The sequence below is a fragment of the Natator depressus genome, chromosome 1 (assembly GCF_965152275.1).
Source record: "Natator depressus isolate rNatDep1 chromosome 1, rNatDep2.hap1, whole genome shotgun sequence".
In the NCBI taxonomy this organism is placed as follows: domain Eukaryota; kingdom Metazoa; phylum Chordata; order Testudines; family Cheloniidae; genus Natator; species Natator depressus.
The window spans coordinates 332,769,629-332,791,470 of NC_134234.1; the positions used below are offsets into that span (position 1 = coordinate 332,769,629).

Sequence of the window (21,842 nt, forward strand, 5' to 3'; positions counted from 1 at the left end):
GGGACGTCCGGAGGGTGGATGGAGTGGAGGAGACATGGCAGGCAGGCAGCAGCAGCAGGTGGTGAGGGCCTTGAGGAAGGGACGGGGCAGGGCCACCGTGGTCCAGGTGTCCGGCGGCGGGTGGGTGGCAGTGCCAGGGCAGACTAAGCCTTCCCTGGTCTATTATACCCACCGTCCATGACTAGGATGTATTTCATCAGGCTTTGCTGACTTGAATACATCTATCTTGTCAAAGTAGTTGAAGCTGTTGTCTGTAAGACCCCTCACTTGTTACAGAAATTGGAAGGTGTACGGTGAGTGAAGCAGCATTGGACTGAAGGAGGGATCCTGATTGAAGGTGATTCAGCCAGTAAGACTGCTAAAACATGTCATGAGAGAGACTTTGCCTTGAATTCACTTAGCTTGTTAAATTAGGCATTAGTTGCATGTAACTTTTATTTTCTAGTAACCCATTCTGACTTAAAATCTGTAGTTAATAAACTTGTTTTACTGATTTATCTAAACCAATGTGTTTGGACTGCAGTGTGTTTGAAACTCCATTTGGGATAAGAGGATTTGTGCATATCATTTTCTATTAATAAAATGACGGACTTTATATGAGCTTGTATTGTACAAGAGAGAGCTGGGCAGTACAAGACGTAAATTTCTGGGGGAAAGTCTGGGACTGGGTATTTGCTGGTGTTGCTCTGCAGTGTGATCGAAGAGTGACTAGCCATAGCACTCATATGCTATAACTGGGAGGAACTGGAAGCTGTGTGAGGAGACCAGGAGTGGTAACTCCAACAATAAAGCAGTGTAAAAGGCATCCCAGGTGGGACAACTGAGGGGACACAGATGTTCATTGGTCCAGAAAAACTGTATGCTGGGTAATGTCACAGAGCTGTAACACCTACCAAACTTACAGGAGTGTTATGAGGACTCATTAATGTCTGTAAAGTGCTCTAAATATATGAAGTGCTAAGTATTACTGTTACTTAGAAACAATCAGGAGTCCGGTGGCACCTTAAAGACTTACAGATTTATTTGGGCATAAGCTTTCATGAGTAAAAAACCCTACTTCTTCAGATGAATGTTACTTAGGAGGGACAGAAGATCTCTAAGTAAAACCTGGTTGCTTTAGGAAATGGTATTGGTGATTCAATTAGTGGAACTCTTGTCATCTGAGTCCCTATTGAATCAGTACTCCAGTATGTCAGGGGACAGTGTGCTCTCTTTTGATTGAGATGTAAAATGGAGGCCCTGACCACTTGTGGTCATAAGAAAGCTCACAGAACTTCTTGCAAGAAAATGGATGTTAGCTCTGGTTTCCTGGCCACAATACATTTATTGTTTCTATTGCTTCAGTAGCACCAGGCAAATCAAGTTATTGCTAGAATACACATAGATACCAGTCCATTTATATGCTGAACAGTTGCAATACTAATATTAGGTTTCAGAGTAGCAGCCGTGTTGGTCTGTATCCGTAGAAAGAAAAGGAGTACTTGTGGCACTTTAGAGACTAACAAATTTATTAGAGCATGAGCTTTCGTGAGCTACAGCTCACTTCATCGGATGCATACAGCTCCTCACACAAAAAGAAAAGGAGTACTAGTGGCACCTTAGAGACTAACCAATTTATCTGAGCATAAGCTTTCATGAGTTACAGCTCACTTCATCGGATGCATTCAGTGGAAAATACAGTGAGGAGATTTATATACACACACAACATGAAAAAATGGGTGTTATCATACACACTGTAAGGAGAGTGATCACTTAAGATGAGCTATTACCAGCAGGAGAGCGGGGCGGGGCGGGGGGAGAAAACCTTTGGTAGTGATAATCAAGGTGGGCCATTTCCAGCAGTTAACAGGAACGTCCGAGGAGCAGTGAGGGGTGGTGGAAATAAACATGGGGAAAAAGTTTTACTTTGTGTAATGACACATCCACTCCCAGTCTCCCACTGTATGCATCTGATGAAGTGAGTTGTAGCTCACAAAAGCTTATGCTCTAATAAATTTGTTAGTCTCTAAGGTGCCACAAGTACTCCTTTTCTTAATACTAATATTATCCCTTTGACACATACACAAGACAAGAAATTCAAGGTAAAACATAATTATAGACAATACTGCACAAATGTATCCAAAACATTTAAGAACTTCCTGCATGAGTCAGCCCCACAGCTTGGCTTCCAGCCTACAAGTATTGACCCAATCCAACCCTTGTTGTGATATAACAAGTACACAGCCCAAAGTGGGGCATCTGCAGGCAATGAAGTTTCCATGCTTTGCTGGTGATATATTGTGTCGGTGACAGCTGGAGGCATAGTTTCCAGCAGTGACCATTCAGTGTGATAGAAGCATAGTGCTGCTGGTATTGACAGAAACTCTTTCAAGGAAAGATGCAATGGCAGATAAGGGCTGATCAATGAAAATGCAGACTGGTCTGCAAGAATAAAAAATGAGGGTGTATTTTTAAAAAATCTGGTAGAACAACAGACCTGGGGCAGGGGGCAAGAGAGAAAGATGACACGTTCAGGGAGCCTGTGAGTGCAAACCCTAATTTTTAGGAATTTTTTTGAAGTTGACTTAAATTATAGTTGAATAGACCTTCTATTACAGTAACCCAAATGCCAAATATTTTCCAATGAAACTGTAGAAAACCCTATGAAAGCACTTCTCAGTGATTACAGCTTGGTTTTTTTGAATGGTCTTTGAAGATGAATGGCTCAGTGGTGTAACTTTAATTCCTAGATTATTCCTTCAAATACAGCCCAGGAAGGTAATTATTGAAAGTTGTTTCACAATTGTTGCTAGTTGGTTTTTAGAGAGACAACTTGGGTGAGGTATTTTGGTTTTTATTGGACCAACTTTTCTTGGTGAAAGAGACAAGCTTTTGAGCTTACACAGAGCTCTTTTTCAGATCTAGTTTTTGTCCGTTAATTTCCACTGAATCTGTCCATGTCACCCAAAAAACTCACCCCCATTAACACTATCATCTGCTTCGGCAGAGGGGGTCAAGGATGAATGGGTCGTGGAGACTTGAACTATCCTTTCACCCCTAGAGGCAGCTTCTTCAAATCAAGAGAGAGACATATCAGTGGTTGGTAGGTTCAAGGAAGTTTAAACTGCTGCTGCATAAATCCTCTTGATGAATAAGGACATTGGTCTCCAGGGCTGTCAATCTCCCACAGGTATGAAATTCACATAATCTATTTTCTAAATAGGTGTGGGGTTTTCCACATTCTCCCTGGGACAAAAATGCTTTAATTTTCAGAAAACAGGCTGTTATTTCCTAATATTTCCTAAACCATTTCAGTTGTCTGAATTTTAAACAACATTTGGGGAAATACAGTTTCCTAGCAGGGGCTATAGCAACTTTTCATGATTTTAGCTTACATCAGTGTTCTATGTTACAAGCATTATACTTCAGTACAGAGACTCTCATTGGAAGAGGAGATTGGAGGAGCTGACAGAGCGGCCTTGTGAGTTGACAGGGATGCTAATATAGCCGCAGTGGAAGTTTAGAGAGCAGATCAGAGCAGCTGGGTGGGCTGATAAAGAAGATCAGGGCAGCCCAGAGGAGCAGTAAAAGGATCCAAATAAGTGGATTAGTAGCATACCAAAGCACACATTACTTTTAGTTTGCAAAGTCCTATTGATTTTGGTGCAAATGTGCAAGAAATAGAAGAGAATCAAGGAGCAGATCCCTATGGCAAGCTGGAAGCAATGATAGGATTGAGCTGGGGAGGCATAGTATGAGGTAATGTCCCCATTACTAGCCTTAGTCAGAATTTACATGAGGCTGGCTGTTAGGGGATGGGGGGAGGTTCATTGTACAGCTTCCTATAACCTGTTGGAGCTGAAGTGGCTAGTGTTGCTAAGTGCCTTTGGGCCTGCAGCTGATTACGGATATTTTTTCCAGGTGTAGCTGCAGTGATTGACTACTACTATGGGTGTATTCTTGTGACTGTGTTTGAGGAATGGAGCTGAAGGGACCGCTGCGAGAGTACGGGTTACACACTGTACTGCTGTTAAAACAGCAACTGAATGTTTTGGGAAGTGCCCCTTTCAGATGAGAACAGGTAGAATATTAGCTCAGAAGGCTCTAAGGCAGCTGGGAATAACACAGGCTTGTCAGTTGTCTTTTCATGGCTCTTCTCAAGAGGTCTCACTGAGGAAAAGAGCAGATGTTAAGTAGCAAAAAGTAGTAAGAAGTAGTACACCCCTTTGTAGCCCTGTGTGGTTTTGGGGTTTTTTGATTTTGTAATATTCGTTATTTGAGAACAACCTGGGGAATGAACAAGACAAGGAGCAATTTTCAAAATACTCTCTCAAATGAAAAAGAGAATAAGAGCAGTGGCAGAGTAAGATTTCAAGTACTGTTGTAAGAGTGTTTCAAGAAGAAATTGTGGAGGACCACAAAACAGGTTACCACAGAACTTCAGAAGCATTTCTTCATGACATCCAGATGTCCATATCTGCAGTGGCCCACTGTCCAGCTGTTTTAACATTCAGGCTCTATGTAAGGGATGCTTTGCAATGAGAGAGACAGGATATATCCCTGCTGGAATTCTGTGCCAGTGCACAATGCAAATCTGCACAGAATTAATGTTTCCTGTAGAATTTTTTTTTTCATGCAGAATTTGTGATTTCTGCATGAAAAAATAATGGCAGCCCAGCCGCTTGGAGCTGACGGCAGGAGCCCCAGGCCGCCAGTGGCTGTCAGTGGGAGCCTCAGCTGCCATGGGGCTGGCATGATTACATTGTGTTATTTTGACAAATAAAATATGCAGAATTTTAAAATATTGTGTGTAGAAATTTTAATTTTTTGGTTCAGAACTTCCCAAGCAGTAAACATAGCATGGGTGTGTCCTATTAGCAAGTGAACAGATTAGAAAAAGGACTGCCTGAACCAGTCTAGAAAAGTGGAAACCTTCAGGGAGAAACTGTTACCACAGCTTATAAATAATCGAATACATTCAACTAAAAACAAATAGCTGAAATTGAATTGCTAACCCACTAACCAGTCACCTATGCAACTCCGGATGCTCTCATCGGCCTCTTCAACTGTCTCTTGGTCTTTCATTTCACAGTGAACTTTTCCCATCTCCAAGAAAAGTAATATTAATATTGCAACTGACAGCCACTTCTGCTTGCACAAACCTGGCAGATTCCTTTATACATGTGAATGTAATACTTTGAACTGAGTCTGAAGATTTGTAAGTCAAGGCTTTTTTTAACATACAATTTTCAAATTAAATGGCTGAGGGAACATAGTGCTCCTGTACCATCACTCTCCTTTCCTCCTGTCTGCCCTGAGCTGTCCTGCCTTCATAATAATTGTTTGCACACAGCGACATATTTTAAATAGCTGAACGTTCCCGTTTTTAGGATAAGCCTTGGAGAAAAGAAGCACTGAGTGTCTAGAACATCCTGATGTAGAAAGCATTATTATTTAGTACTGGAGTAATAATACCTAGCTCTTATACAGCATTTTTGATCAGTTGACCTCAAAGTCCTTTACAAAAGAGACCCGTATCATTATCCCTATTTACAGGAGTGAGTGAGAGAGAGTGTGTGAGTGTGTCAGACCCGGAAGGACCCGTATTGATTCGGGAAATTGGTTTTGAAGGCAGAGTAACTCAGAACATAGTAAGTAGGAAGGAGAGAGACTGGGTCAGGGATAGAACTGATCAATGTCAGCACTGATCCTGCCTCCATATGGAACTTATTGTGAGATATGGCCTTGGCTTTATTTTAATGTAATGACTTTTTTAAAAAAACAAATTATTTAATGAATATTTTAACTGAGCAAATAATTTTGACTGTTTGTGAATATATACAAATTTCAAGTGTTATTTTGAAATAAAACATTCCCAAATAAAGCTTGACTAGAACTGGATAAATAATACTCCCATGTTTCCACCAAAGAGGAACGATATTTTCTTAAAATGTAATATTCATGCAGTCCTAAGATTTAAATTGAATTAAAAGGTGAAATTAAAAGCTTTCTACCCCTTCGATCCAGTTCCCTTTATTACAGTCATTTGCCCACCATGGAAGAGCAAGGGTATGTAGGGTAGAACATGGCAGCCATGGTAACAGAATAAAAAAGACTTTTATCTGTGGGTCTCTAGTTAGAATAATCTGATAGCGGCCTGTGACAAATGAGCTGATGGTCTGAGTCCAGTTCTAGCTATGTGCCATAACTAGGCCAGCAACAGAAGGGGTTTTTCCATCACTGTAGGTAAAACCGCCTCCCTGAATGATAGTAGCTAGGTCAACAGAAGCATTCTTCCGTCGAGCTAGCTGTGTCTACACTGGGGTTAGGATGGCATAGCTACAGCGCTCTGGGGTGTGGATTTTTCACAACCCTGTGCGCCATAGCTACTTCAACATAAATTCTAAGTGTAGATGAGGCCTAGTTGTCCAGAGCATAAAAATACCAACCCAGTCCCAACCCATAGGCCCAGGAATGAAGGTACATGGAGACCAAACCACCCTGTGATCTCTCAAGGAGGTCCCATCAGGTCATGGTTGAGGCACATTGTCAGTGTAGTAAGGACAAGTGCTCAGCAGCTACCCATGTCATATCTGTTCTATGAATAACTAAAGGACTCTGATCTAAAGGGCTGTCCAATTTTCTAGATTTAATTCATTTCCATGCAGCACAGATTGCAGAATCAGGGCCTAAGTGTATGAGTACATGAGTAAATTGATGTGTGTGGTGTTTATGTTTGCACAATCAGGCTCTGACTATACAGGGGAAAGAGTGAAACTGACTGTACCCTAAGTTCTGTCATATGCACAAAGGCAACAAACTACGACTGCCAACCCTCCAGGATTGGCCTAGAGCAGGGATGGCCAACCTGTGGCTCTGGAGCCGCATGCGGCTCTTCAGAAGTTAATATGCGACTCCTTGTATAGGCGCCAGCTCCGGGGCTGGAGCTACAGGTGCCAACTTTCCAATGTGCCGGGGGGCGCTCACTGCTCAACGCCTGGCTCTGCCACAGGCCCTGCCCCCACTTCACCCCTTCCTCCAAGGCCCTGTCCCTTCCCGTCCCCTCCCCTGAGCCTTCCATGCCCTTGCTCCTCCCACTCCCACTCAGAGCCTCCTGCACACTGTGGGAGGCGCGGGGAGTGAGGGGGAGGTGCTGATCAGTGGGGCTGCCGGCAGGCGCTGCGGGGAGCTGATGCGGGCTGCTAATGTGGTATTTTCCACTGCATGCATCCGATGAAGTGAGCTGTAGCTCACGAAAGCTTATGCTCAAATAAATTTGTTAGTCTCTAAGGTGCCACAAGTCCTCCTTTTCTTTTAACATATTACTGTGGCTCTTTGGCAATGTACATTGGTAAATTCTGGCTCCTTCTCTGGCGCAGGTTGGCCACCCCTGGCCTAGAGTCTCCCGGAATCAGCATCAATCTCCCGGTGACTATTGAAAGCAATCCAGGAGATTTTAATAGGATATTTTAAGAAAGTGACATTACGTCATGTTGGGGGGAAAAAATCTCCCAGAATAGCTTCAGTCAGAGTTGGCAACCCTACAACAAACTGAAAAATGAAATCAGTTTATGATAACTTTCTGTGACAACAGCCTTAGGTGTTACTTGTAACTAGTGTGTACACAATTTTCAGACAGAAAATTTCAAATTGACAGTTTCCCTTCAAGGAAAAAATATAACAAAGGGAAAGAACAAAAAAGGAAGACAACAGCCAATACAACTTTACCTTGCGTATCTCTGTCACAAATTGTATCCCCAAATGCTTCACAGAAATAAAAAACACAAGACGTAGAACCACAGAAATACTAGAAAAGATCTCTTTGGTCTATGCCACATCCCCTGGGCCACTGCAGGATCCTACCATGTGATTAGAATAGCAGTGAATGAGGGACTTATGCTTCATAAAATTCCTCTGTTGTCCTCATTAATGATGAGTGCTAATCATAGCAGTCCCAAATGTTTTAAATCTTTTGTCAGGTTAGCAGAATAGAATCAGCAGTAGTTATTAAACAGTTAACCTGATTTTTGCAAACAAAATTAAGGTACAGCACTGCAGAGTTTGAGACCTGACTTCAGTGAAGTTACAGTGGGTATTACTTTGGCTCATTTAATTTAGCTCGCAGTTTACAACATCAACCTACCACCATTGCTTCAGCATCCACACCCAAAATAGGATGCAGGACTTAAGATGGTATGTAAGTTCAACTTTCTCTGACAAAGTCTAGCATTGAAGTTTAGAAAATTCCCCAAAGTAGCATACTGATTGCCTTTTGGAATTGTCCCCATAGCAATGTAATATGAAATGACAACCCTGCCCAAGCTATGAGGTTTCCATCACTTCCCTTAGGAGTCTAATATTCTAGATTTAAAGCTCACCATTAGGCATATTTCCTGATATTGTGATTTGAGCCTGGCACTGTCTTTTACTTTGTGTTTGTACATCGCCTAGCACAACAGGAACCTGATTGGAGTCTCTGGGCACAACTGTAATAAAAAATAATAATGGTAATATTCAGGCTGTTTTTCTTTTATTCATTTCACATCATAACTCTTAAATATGGGTTTGATCTGTACCACTGAAATCAACAGGAATTTTCCTATGGACTTTGATGGGAGCAAAGAAGGTATTTCTTCAGATACCTGTAGGTAGGGTTGCCACTCGTCTGGCTTTTACCCAGACAGTCCATTTTTTGGCTTCTGTGTCTGGGTACCATTTAGGTTTGCCAGGTGCCCAGTTTTCAACCGGAAAGTCCAGTCGGAAATGGGACATGGCAGTGTCTGGTCACATGTACTGACCAGATACCAAAAGCCCAGTTACTGCAGGGCAGTGGGAGGTGCAGAGTCATTAACCCATGCCAGCCCCAGCTCAGCCGAGGCCACCTCCTACCTGCAGGAAGCCTCCTTGTCAGGCTGCAGCAGCTCCCGTCCCAGCCCCGGAGCAGGGGAGGTGGAGGTGGAGGCAAGCAATGGGGGAGAGGAGCGAGCAACAGGGCCAGGGCCTTGGGGAAAGAGACGGGGCAGGGCCTTGGGGGTCTGGTTACCAGCAATTAGAAAGGTGGCAACCCTACTTGTAGGCAAGTTATTGTGTGCCCCTTTTGTTGTTATTTCACCAAGTGACTGAGAGTGGGTCTGACCCACAAGATTCTGATCTGCCCTTCCCCAATATTTGGGAGTTTTTGGGTCCAGGATTGTGTGTCCAGCCTGTTCTCTGCAGACAATACACTTATGCTAAATGCACCCCTAACATATCAACTGCAAAGTTACACCAGGGAACAGTTTAGCCCTTCTACTTTAGCAGACAGCATGCGATGTAAAATACCAATGTGTGAAGGTGTCAATTGGTGAATAAATTAAAGCATTAATTTCAACTGTCGGTTATGTAAACATTAAACTGGGCCTTCTGTAATTCATTACACAAATTGCCAGCTATGCCAAGACATGTTCCTTCACTGGAGGAGACTCTTTCTCTTACTTTGGGTATTCACGTTAAACTAAGCTGCATGAAATTAGTCAGCCTTAATTCACAAAGGCTTCTGCAAAACTTTTTTTGATCTTGGTTTGCATCCCCCCCAAAATTTGATATTATTCTGATGGGTAATTTAAATAAGCACATTGTAAAAATATGATAAAATAAACATTTAGCTTTTAGTTTTAAGTTTCAGCAAACCCAGAAATGGAGTTTGTCTACACACAGAAGTTGTACTACTTTAACACATACCTACGCAGTTAAATGCAATGTTGTAGCCATGTTGGTCCTAGAATATTAGAGAGACAAAGTAGGTGAGATAGTATCTTTTATTGGACCAACTTCTGTTGGCGAGAGGCAAGTTTCGAACGTAGGAAGAGAGCTGTAGCGCTTAGTGAAGACATTACTTATGCCGATAGGACAGTTTCTCCCATCAGTGTAGGTACTCCACCTCCCCGATAGGCAGTACCTATGTCAAAGGGAGAAGCCCTCCCATCAACATAATGCTGTCTGCACCTGGATTTAGGTTGCTATAACTACGTCACTCAAGGATGTGCATTTTCCACACTGCTGAACGATATAATTATACCAACATAAATTTGTAGTGTAGACCAGGGCAGAGCTTCTCTTCTGAAGAAAAGCTCTGTGTAAGCTCAAAAACTTATCTCTCTCCATCAGAGGTGGTCCAATCAAAGATACTACCTCACCCATCTTGTCTCTGTAAGGTCATGTCTATACTCCAAAATTATGTTGACCTAACTTATGTTGGCATACAGCCACTGCAGATACTAAATCACTTGTGTGTGCGCATACTTGGCTCCTTGTGTCAGCAATGCGTGTCCTCACCAAGAATGTATGTATCGATTGTACAGTCAGTGTGGGGCATTGTGGGGCAGCTCCTGAAAGCCAGTAACAGTCATCATAAGCAACGTGTTGACATAATTACATCATGTGACGAAGTGAGGATTTTCCCTTGTTTTGCATGAATGCTGTGTGTGACTTTTGCGGAGGCTGCTTTAGCTGCCTGCATGGATGCTATGGCTGCCCCTTCGTAACCTGAGATCCAGGAGTGAAATGCGACCAGGTGATTCTGGCCCAGGAAGGAAGACAAACATCAGAGAAGGAGCAACGGGTAGGGCAGGGGCCAGGCAGCTGGAAGCGAGGCAGTCTTGGCTGGCTTGGGGCACAGGAGGAGGGCCAGAGCCCTGGCTCTGGGCTCCCCTCCCCCCAAGATGGACTTGGCTGAAAGTCACTGACTTCTGTGCTAACAAGTTCTTCCCTATGCTGTGTTCCTGTCGACTAAAAAACCTTCTGTTTTACCAGCCGGCTCAGAGTCACTGCTGACTGCGGAGTTGGGAAGCAGGGCCCTCTGGCTTCCCCAGGAGCCCCGCCCAGGTGGACTTGCTGCGGGAAGCGCACGGTGTGGAAGGAGATGTTGAATGCTCCGAGGTCAGACCCAGGAAGGTCGAAGCTGTGTAAGCTTCTTGCCCTGGAGACAGTCTGCTCAGAGAAAGGAGGCATGCTCCCCCAGAGTCCTGACTGGCTTTGTAGGGAGTAGTTCCAGAGCATTATCCTGGTGACTCAGTGACACATTAGCTGTGTCTGTACACCGCTCTAGAAAGTGCTGTTACTAAATGGGTGTAAAAACAATGAGGAGTCCGGTGGCACCTTAAAGACTAACAGATTTATTTGGGCATAAGCTTTCGTAGGTAAAAAACCCCACTTCTTCAGATGCATGGAGTGAAAATTACAGATACAAGCATAAATATATTGACACATGAAGAGAAGGGAGTTACCTTACAAGTGGAGAAACAGTGGTGACAGGGCCAATTCAATCAGGGTGGATATGGTCCACTCTCAATAACTGAGGAGGTGTCAATACCAAGAGGGAAAATTGCTTTTGTAGTGAGCCAGCCACTCCCAGTCCCTATTCAAGCCCAAATTAATGGTGTTAAATTTGCAAATGAATTGTAGCTCTGCAGTTTCTCTTTGAAGTCTGTTTTTGAAGTTTTTCTGTTGAAATATAACTACTTTTAAATCTGTTATTGAATGTCCAGGGAGATTGAAGTGTTCTCCTACTGGCTTTTGTATGTTACCATTCTTGATGTCTGATTTGTGTCCATTTATTTTTTTTACATAGAGACTGTCCAGTTTGGCCAATGTACCTGGTAGAGGGGTATTGCTGGCACATGATGGCATATATCACATTTGTAGATGTGCAGGTGAATGAGCCCCTGATGGTGTGGCTCATGTGGTTGGGTCCTCTGATGGTGTCACTAGAGTAGATATGAGGACAGAGTAGGCAACAGGGTTTGTAACAGGGATTGGTTCTGGGTTAGTGTTTCTGTGGTGTGGTGTGTGGTTTCTGGTGAGTATTTGCTTCAGGTTGGGGTGCAGTCTGTAAGCGAGGACTGGCCTGCCTCCCAAGGTCTGTCAGAGTGAGGGATCGTTTTCCAGGATAGGTTGTAATTGTTGATAATGTGCTGGAGAGGTTTTAGCTGGGGGCTCTCCATCATGGCCAGTGGTGTTCTGTTATTTTCCTTGTTGGGCCTGTCCTGTAGTAGGTGACTTCTGGGTCTTGCTCTGTCAGTCTGTTTCCTCACTTCCCCAGGTGGGTATTGTAGTTTTAAGAACGCTTGATAAAGATCTTGTAATTGGTTGTCTCTGTCTGAGGGATTGGAGCAAGTTGGCTGTATCTAAGGGCTTGGCTGTAGACAATGGATTGTGTGACGTGTCTTGGATGGAAGCTGGAGGCATGTAGGTAAGTATAGCAGTCAGTAGGTTTCCGGGATAGGGTGGTGTTTATGTGACCATCACTTATTTGCACTGTAATGTCCAGGAAACGGATCTCCACTGGTTCTCCACTTGTAAGGTAACTACTTTCTCTTCATGTGTCAGTATATTTATGCCTGCAGCTGTAATTTTCACTCCATGCATATGAAGAAGTGGGGTTTTTTACTCACGAAAGCGTATGCCCAAATAAATTTGTTAGTCTTTAAGGTGCCACCAGACTCCTCGTTGTTTTTGTGGATACAGACGAACACGGCTACCCCTCTGATAAACGGGTGTAGAGAGGCATCTACATCACCAGAAGCCAAATTCAAGTGAAGAACACTTACACAGCTAGTTTGACGCAAGGCAGCTTACAGGAACCTAACCCTGTAGTGTAGACCAGGTCTAATGCACTTAAAAGTGGTTTAACCCCCAGTGTGGATCCAGCTATGTCATCATAAGGCACCTCTATACTGGCATAGTTGTATCCACACTAGGACTGGTAACAGTATAACTATTCTGGTTAAAGAAAGATGCCGATGAAAGCTTATGCCCAAATAAATTTCTTGGTCTTTAAGATGCCACAAGTACTCCTCGTTCTTTATTCCGGTTAAAAATCCCACCCCTAACCGAAATAGTTGTCCTGGTACAAACACAGCATGCAGACCAGACCTAAATGAAAATGAGGCAGAATCATCCACCTTTTTTCCTTGCTTTTAATTAAAGCCTGGTGTCAAGGTGTATGCTGCTAGTCTTAAAGGTGATGCCTTTTTCTGAGCCAGGGCCTGACCTCCGCTTACATGACAAATCCTTCCTTGAGCAGAGCTGTGGCCATGGGGGGAGAGAGGCAGGATCCGATCCCCATGGAGGCTGCTTGAGGGCAGAGTCTGCCTCTTCCTCTCTGGGCCCAACCCCCTTTGCGTTGCTCCCCAGGGAAGCTCCATTGCAGGCCATTGCTCCCCCTCTCCCGAGCAAAGTTTGCGGGGCAGGAGGGTGGGACTTGGCCCCGGGTGTGCCCAGCAAGCAGCGAGCCAGGCCGTGCAGAGAAGCGGGCTCCAAGCCCGGCGGGGGGAATGCAGCCCCGGGGGGCGATGCCACCTGCTTGCCTTGATGTCACCCAATTCGGGATCAACAGAGGCGCTGGCTCGCCCCCGAGCGCCCTGCGGGGCCCCCGCCCCTGCCTCCCTCGGGGCGCAGCCCGCGGCTCTAGGAGGCAGTAGCGGGAGCCAGCCCCGGGCGCGAGGGGAACTGCACGGGGGACGGGGGCACAAAATGGCGCCGCCCCTGCGTTCCCCTCCCCCCTCCGACAACCAGACCCCGATCCATTCCCCCCCCGAGACCAACCGCCCCCCATTCCCGGGCCGGCAGAGGAGGGGGAGGCGCAGAATCACCTCGCCGCCCTCTTCCTTCGCTAGCATGAGGCTGAAACCGCTGCCCCCCGCTCCCTTGGGGCCCGCCGCCACCGCCGCCGCCTCGGCGTGGCGTGGGGCTGCGGGCCGGCCTCGGGGTGGCGGCCTGCGGGCCAGGCTCCCTCAGCCACCACGGGGCGCGCTGTGGTGCGCGCAGGCTTCCCCCAGCAGGTGGCAGCGGGGGTCCCAGGCGCCGCTGAGGTAGCGACACACGCCAGCCGCGGAGCGCTTCCCTCGGCGGCGGCGGCGGCTTCCCGGAGGCGGCCCGGCCGGCTCTCCGCACACAGCGAGGGCTTCCCCCGCGCCGGGCGAGCAGCCCCCCGCAAAGTTTGGGGTTGGATCCGCGGGGGAAGGAGGGAGCCCGGAGCCAACTTGTCCCGGCTCGCCGCCGACCCGCAGTTGGAACTGAAATCTCCCAGCCCCGGTTTATTTTTGCTGATTAAAGGGACGGACCTTGGTCCTGCGGCTGGGTGGCTGTTCAGCCTCCAACTCGCTCTGTGCCATCCCCTTTCTCCTTCCTTTCTTCCTCCTCCTCCCTTCTGCCCACACCATGGAGTTTACTGAGAGGAAGAGGAGCAGGAAATCCCAAAGCTTTAAACTGATCAACCAAGGTAAAGTGGCGCTGGTGGGGGGCGGCTGGGTGCGTGACTTTTTGTTTATTTGTCCCTCAAAGGGACTTTCGGCTCAACGTGTCTCAAAGGAGAAGAGCAGGGTGTTATGAAATGTGGGCTTCTCCCTTCCCTCTGTCTCCTTCAGCGTCTTTCTGCCTTCTGCTATTTATTATTTAACTCCCTCGATCTGTTTTAAAAACCCTCTCCCCAGTGAGGGCATGGTTTTCAAAGCAGATGCGATCCAAAATAAAGTTGAATCGCAATTTCCTTGTAAGCCCAGTCAAACAAACAAACAAACAAACAAACAAACAAAAAAGCGAGTCAGGAAATTATCAAAATAATGGGTACTTGGGGAACAGAGAACCCTTTCGGTATTCAAGTCCTCTGGGTTGTTTTTTTTTCCCCCCTCCTGTTGATTGCGTACATACACGTATTTCAAATAAAAGCCTAATAGAGGTTGCCTTTCAAATAAAATAAACGCAGCTAATTAATTGTGCATGGGTAAGGAAGAATTCCTGGCATGTAACTTGTTCGCTCGGTGTGTGTTTGCTTTACGAAAAGAAGAGAGTGTTTTAAAAGGGATGGTGAAGAAAATACTTGGATTTTTGTTGGAAAAAAACCAGACCGCTCAATTTCGATCTTTTAAAAAATAAGACAGAGTCGCTGGTGGTCATTTTAACAGGTGGACTTTACAGCCTTAGCGTTTTATTTTGGTGGGGGTATGTACTGCTACTCCAGCTGATTAGATCTTTTACTCTCATTGATTTGACTTCCGTGTTTTAAAGTATTGAGCTGAAATATCTCCATGGAATGCTGTGTGTGTCCTGCATGCTAAGTTCAAGGCAAGTGACTTCTGTGGTGTAATGTCACACTTTTTTTTTATGTGACGGTTCTGCACTTAGTATATTTAGGCATCCCTCTTCAGTCAACGTTAGATGAAAACAAACGGGAAGCAAAGGAATTAAACAATGAAAATAACCTCACTTTGAGGAAATATTGAACAATTAAATATTTTCATTTTACCATTGCAGTAAAATCTTGAGCATTGCACATAACATAATTTTTTAATCTAAAGGAATACTGTCAGGTCAAAATTGGCCAAAAAATTACTGTAGGTTTTGTAAAAACAAGCAGTTGCAAACATGTTGCCAGTAAAAATGTATCTGGGGTTTAACGTTCCAAAGGAAACAGGGTTTTTTTTTTTTTTACAATTATATATTCTCTTGTATTCCTTGCTGAATTGTGCTAGTATGAGGATCTGAAAATGAAACTGATTAGTTGTTTGTATTTCCAAGTTGAGAAAACTGTAAGATGTGAAGAATAACACAAATAGTCAAAAGTAAATTAATATTTTACAAACATTCAGTCTTAAGATGTCATTTGTAATGTAGATTAATAATTTTTTGAATAATACTTTTAACTTTAATTCAGAGAGAACTAATTTTCACTAGTGAATTCTTAGCTATTTTTGGTTTGTCTGAGAACCCGTCTGGTTATAGAAATTTAAAGAGAACAACAACACTAAACACAATTTCTGAAAAAGTTGTATTTTGATTCTGGGAGAATGGAGAAGATAAAAATTGTATTTTAACAAAGTAAGATTCAGCTTTCATGTACCCCCCCCACCCCCCTCCCCATTTCCTATGCAAGTTGATTACCAAGATAATTATGTATAAATAGGTGTCTCTGCTACTCAGCTGGTGCTTCCTGCTTAAGTCATTCAGTAATGTCATAGTTTAGTGTTTACTGTGAGGAAATTGATAGAGATTTCATAGGCCCTGGTCTACGACATCGCAGGCAGAAGAAAGGACTAAGGGAGACACCCACTGTTATATTGACTTATATTATGTAAACTATTGTCATGTTTACTGTATACTGTAGCCTCTCTCATCCCAGGAAATCTCAAAGCACTTTATCATCATAACGAACTAATTCAGACTACTGTGTACATAAAATTGTGTATACCTCCAATGCAGCCACCTCTAGGTGAAATGCAGAAACTGTCATTCAACAAATTTATTTGCTACTCTGAAACCTGTCATACAACAGTTAAGGAACAGTGAAGGGTACCATATCTAACTGAAGACATAGGGGAAATTTTAGAGAGACAGCATGCAATCTGTTTCTCTGAGCATTATGAATCTGCCCCTCACTATAGTTCTTATGCGCTATTACACACTTTTGCCCAGTTTTTGACAATCTTCATCAGGAGGTATAAAAATATAGGAAAAAATGAATAATGTATCAGATTCTGGTAAATCCTCTTTTTTTTTTTATAATTCTCACAAAAGAGACTCTAGCTTTTCCCACCTGTGTACCTGGAACTTTATCTGTGGTTCCATGTGCTGTGCAACTTAATTCTCCTTCATCCATCTGCCTGCCCCCATCCAAAAAAACCAAAACCAAACCCCATTTCTTCTGACTTACCTATCATCACTCACTTCTTCACCTTTCCTTCCTTACATTCATAGTCCTCATCCTTCCCTTATAGCCCTTCTGTCTGTCTGTCTGTCATGTTGCTGTATTATGTGTGATTTTGGTTTGCTGCAGGAGAGTCTTTTTTTATTTTATTTTTTTTTTTGAGGTAGTCACACTAGTAGTGCTTTACAAATAATAAGTAACAATAGAGTTCGTATGTTAGGGGATCTTTAAATTCTGGACCTGATTATTTTGTCAGAGAGGCAGGTGCCTTTCTCATAAAAAGAGTGAACATAATACTCCTAGCTTCTGTTGTGCCATTTTTCTGAATATCTCAAAGGACTTTCCCACACATTAATTAAGGAAGCCTCACAACACCTTTATGAAGCAAGTGAATGTTATAAAAACCACTTTACAAAGGGAGAAACTGAGACATCTGGAATTAAAGAACCCAGTCCTGGTGAGGTGCTGAGTATGCTCAAGTCTCATTAAAGTCAGTAGGAACTGAGTGTGCGCAACATCTCACAAGAGCTACTTAGTACCTTATTATTCAGTCCAAAGTGATTTTCGCAGGTCATACAGTCACGAGGTCACGGTCACTGTCAGGTTTGTCAGTAGCAGAGTCAGAAATAGAATCCTGGCTTGCTGTCTCCAGTATTCCCTGTTGTAAATGCTACTCTCTTCTTGTGTGCATGTAAAGAGTGTAGTTGTTTTTACTAAATGCACACTTGTGGTCAGAGCTCAGATTGTTTATCCAAGTTGCATTTCATTTGAAATAGAAAATCAATGGTTTTATGATAGCTGTGGAAATCAATTGCCATGAGTCAATATCCATATATAGTGCCCAAATCTGGTCCCATAGGAATTCAATGGCCAAATGACATCAGCAGCAAAGGATCAGGCCACAGAGCTAAAAATTTATCCCATAATGTATATCACTAATTTTGTTTTGAGATAAAGTATGAAAGTTTCCCTTGGCCTATAAGAGGGTAAAGTTTTCATTTACATTATACATTTGCTTTCCATCTGTAAGGCAAGAATCCAGATAATAGGCATCTGGTGAAATAATTTACTGTGAAAATGAACATAGTAATATAAGTCAGGCGTAGCTTGTCCCTAAAATGTGTGAAATATTTCAGTTCTCCTCAGTTTGAGCAAAGTTTTTTAGGGAGTGCTGATACAGAGCACATTTTCTGTGGTTAATTTGATGTACATGGAAAAAACTGCAGATATATTGATAAATGATGTAATAAAGCTGTAGCAATGTGTTCAGTGTTCATTTTTTCCAGATCACTTGAGTTCTAATTTTTTTATACTTTTTTCATTCCAGATTATCATCATGAGGTATATAAGATCTCTGACTACAGCAATGATGTTAATGGGGAGACCAAAGAAACACAGTCGGTTTTTTTAGGTATGTTCTTGTGTCGATTAATTTATGAGCAACACAGCGTAGCCATTTTCAATTAGGGGGCAGTGTAAAGACAGGAGTTGTATGCCATTGTTTAATATGGACATTCTCTTCAAGACGTTTTTATTTTACAGATTGCCAATATATCCTTTATTAACATTGCTAAAAGTTGTAGTTTCAGACATAAATGTTTATTAGAGTCTACACAGAGTGCTAATTATCATTCACTCTCAGGGCCAGATGCTGACTGGGCAGTTTTGCAGCTCTCTGTTCACCCCATTTACATTGCATATTCACTGGCATGCTTCACTGGCAATAGTTTGTGTAATTGGGGTATTACATCTTTGACATCTGGATAACAGAAATTCAATTTCCAGGAAGCTGCCATTTGTTTGGTGTTGCTTCTGCTGTGGGTGGGACAGAGGATTAATGTAATGTCTTAATGTAATGTCCTTTCACCTCTGTAGCCTGGCTGCTAACACTGCCATCGCAAAATTGAATTAAATCAACAGTCAAAAATGTGTAAAGAAAACAGAGATGTAATATATAGTCTTTCTTAACTACAGCTTGATAGAACTGGTTATCACTGAACTGCTCATCATTTTTGTGGCTGTGTACTCTTCCTTTTACATTTCCACTCCTGTCTTATCTAGAGCCTGATCTTGAGAGGTTCTGAGCCTCTGCAGCAAAGAGCTAAGTGTCTTAACCAATGGACTTCAGCAGGACTTGAAGATACTCAAGACATCACCTCATTAAAGGCCTGATCCACCTCCCAGTGAAGTCAATATGAATCTTTTAGTTGACATCAATGAGAGGTGGATTTGAAAGCAAATCCAATATCTCTGATCCTGAATGGTCCCATTAAATTCATATAAGTGAAGGTTGTCAGGCTCAGGCTCTGGGTCTGATGTTTGAATCAGTAAAGCCCCATAACTGTCTGGCAGATACTGACAGCATGTCTGTTTTGGCACAAAAATGTTAGCTCAGAGATGAGCATGCAAGTCCTTGAGAGGATTGTACTACTGTATCATGCAGACAGTACTGTTACATATAGACACAATGGCTTTTAAAAAGTTGATTGCATACATAATTTCCTTTCTTCAGTCTTTGTATTTTATCTTCACAAAAATGTTAAAGTATAATGTAAGGTACCTCCTATCTGAGTCTTTTTACAGTGCTTTTGACTTGAAATTCATGCTCTATGTTTGAAAGGTTAATGTGGAAAACTAATTATTATCCTGGTAGCCAAATGTGTGATGAGACATTTGTCTGTGTAATTAACAGTGAAGAACTTTTATAGTTTCATAAAATCGAATGCCACATACAGTATGCTGTGTGCATTTGTTTTGAAGAGGTGTCCAAAACAGAGATGTTTATGGCTGATATAAAGTGGAACTGAAATGTACTGTAATGCAGGTGTCTGTGCATTTTACAGCATTTCACATTGTTAAAATGGAAGTCAGCAGATTAATAACTTTATTTTGTCATGATAAAATAAATAATGTGTACTTGGAACGGTGGAACAGTGCATAAATTACTCAGTAATTCCAAGAATATATTCTGTTCCAGGAATAATATCTTCCACAATTTATTCATACAGAAAAAGTTGACTTTACATAAGTCTATGAAGTTATTTGTTAGTTTTAATAGAATTATATCCAAGTATGATTTTTTGTCAGCAGCTACTACTGTATAGTTAAACTTGAAAAAGGGTTTCTTTTATATAGCTGTGTTTTCAAATAAGAACATAAGAATGACCATACTGGGTCAGACCAGAGGTCCACCTAGCCCAGTATCCTGTCTTCTGACAGTGGCCAATGCCAGGTGCCCCAGAGGGAGTGAACAGAACAGGTAATCATCAAGTCATCCATTCCCTGACACCAGTTCCCAGCTTGTGGCAGAGGCTAGGGACACCATCGCTGCCCATCCTGGCTAATAGCCATTGATGGACCTATTCCCTATGAATTTACCTAGTTCTTTTTTGAACTGTTATCGTCTTGGCCTTCACAACATCCTCTGGCAAAGAGTTCCACAGACTGAATGTGCGGTGTGTGGAAAAAATACTTCCTTTTGTTTGTTTTAAGCCTGCTGCCTATTTATTTCATTTGGTGACCCCCTAGTTCTTGTGCTATAATAACATGTCCTTATTTACTTTCTCCACACAAGTCATGATTTTATAGACCTCAATCATATTCCTCCTTAGTCGTCTCTTTTCTAAGATGAAAGTCCCAGTCTTATTAATCTCTCCTCATACGGAAGCTGTTCCATACCCCTAATCATTTTTGTTGCCCTTTTCTGAACCTTTTCCAATTCCAATATATCTTTTTTGAGATGAGGCGACCACATCTTCACGCAGTATTCAAGGTGTGGATGTACCATGGATTTATATAGAGGAAATATTATATTTTCTGTCTTATTATCTATCCTTGTCTTAATGGTTCCTAGCATTCCTAGTGGGGGGTGGATTTGAAGTACACTTTTTCATTTTAAAAAATTCATTGTAATGTAGTATGAAAGTACAGTAGCCCTGCTCCAGAGGAAAATGTTTTTGATCTGACTGATTATAATCTTTTGGAAATCTTACACGAAGCACACACAGTAAAGGGTGCTTTTTTCCCCCTTTGCTAAGCTCATCCAGGGCTAACTCCTGCTCCTGTTGAAGTCAATAGCAAAACTCCCACTGATGGAGGATCTGACCCTAAGAACCTGATCCTGTAAATTGCTCTGCTGAGCTGCATGTCTGCACCCATGTGGACCTTTGTTAACTTCACTGGGGTTCCACCTGGGCTGAGGGGTTGGCCCATGTCCTTGCAGGACTGGGGCCAAAGAGTACAAGGAAGGAATGTTGTTATACCAGATGTGCATAATTTAGCTATAAAGTGAAATGGCTATTCTGAGATAGCTACAAAACAGCCAGGACAACTTTTCAGTTATTTTGGAAAACCTATGATCTGATAAAAAGGGTCCCCCTCCTGCCTCTGCTTTCTCAGCCAAAATACTTCCTTAATCTAGGGAAATGTGCACAGAGCAGGGAGGCATGAGGTTGGCAGTCCTATTCCCACTTTTTCTACTGACTGGCCTTCATAATTGCCTGTACTTCAAAACACTAATTTGGTGATGTCTGAAGAGGATTACAGCAGAAACAGCTGGAGTTTGAAAGTTATGTTTTGGTATGGAAATAATCCTTGCAGAGGAGGGTTGCATGTTTTTGTGCCAGGAGAAATTCACTTTCTTTTGACCAAGTGTTTGTAAATCATATAGCCTGAGTATGAGAGTTTTGGCTGGTTCATTACCGATGCATGTAAGAGAGGATGCACTGCGCATGCACGTGTATGTAGTTGTGTGCTTTAAGGTGTGGATGTACCATGGTCCCCTGAAGTGCTTTGAATTGGTCCGTGTAAATTCTTCAAATACGGCAGCTGAGTTTTGCTGGCCTTTGTCCAGGAAGGCAGCATTCTGGTGATGTTCTGAATGGAAGAACTTGAATGCTGTCTTGCAATTATTTGTAATTCAGCAAAACTTTGAAGCTGTGTAAAGTAAAAGGTAAAACTGACTATATTTTTAAAATATTTCCTACTTTTTATTTAAAATAAAAAATGGGAAGTTAAATTTAAAAAGCTGTGCTAAGAGAACATTAAGTTTATTTGTTTAATTTATGCACTTTGTCAGGAAATGCCAAAGCAAAGGATGAACGTGTAATCTCAGTAGAGATTTTCATTTCATGATAACATACCATTTCTTAGCTACTACAGTATAGTCATATAATTTTTTTTC

General features: G+C 42.8%; 1 protein-coding gene across 1 annotated transcript in view; it reads left to right on the top strand.

Moving 5' to 3' along the window:
• The first annotated feature begins 13,491 nt into the window (after positions 1-13,491).
• BEND7 (BEN domain containing 7) overlaps positions 13,492-21,842 on the top strand; it is a 56,873-nt gene continuing 48,522 nt past the window's right edge. Inside the window, 6 exon segments of the mRNA XM_074942611.1 lie at positions 13,492-13,563; positions 13,566-13,656; positions 13,659-13,807; positions 13,809-14,162; positions 14,164-14,239; positions 17,988-18,071. Of these exon segments, the coding sequence (XP_074798712.1) occupies positions 13,492-13,563; positions 13,566-13,656; positions 13,659-13,807; positions 13,809-14,162; positions 14,164-14,239; positions 17,988-18,071 (826 nt within the window).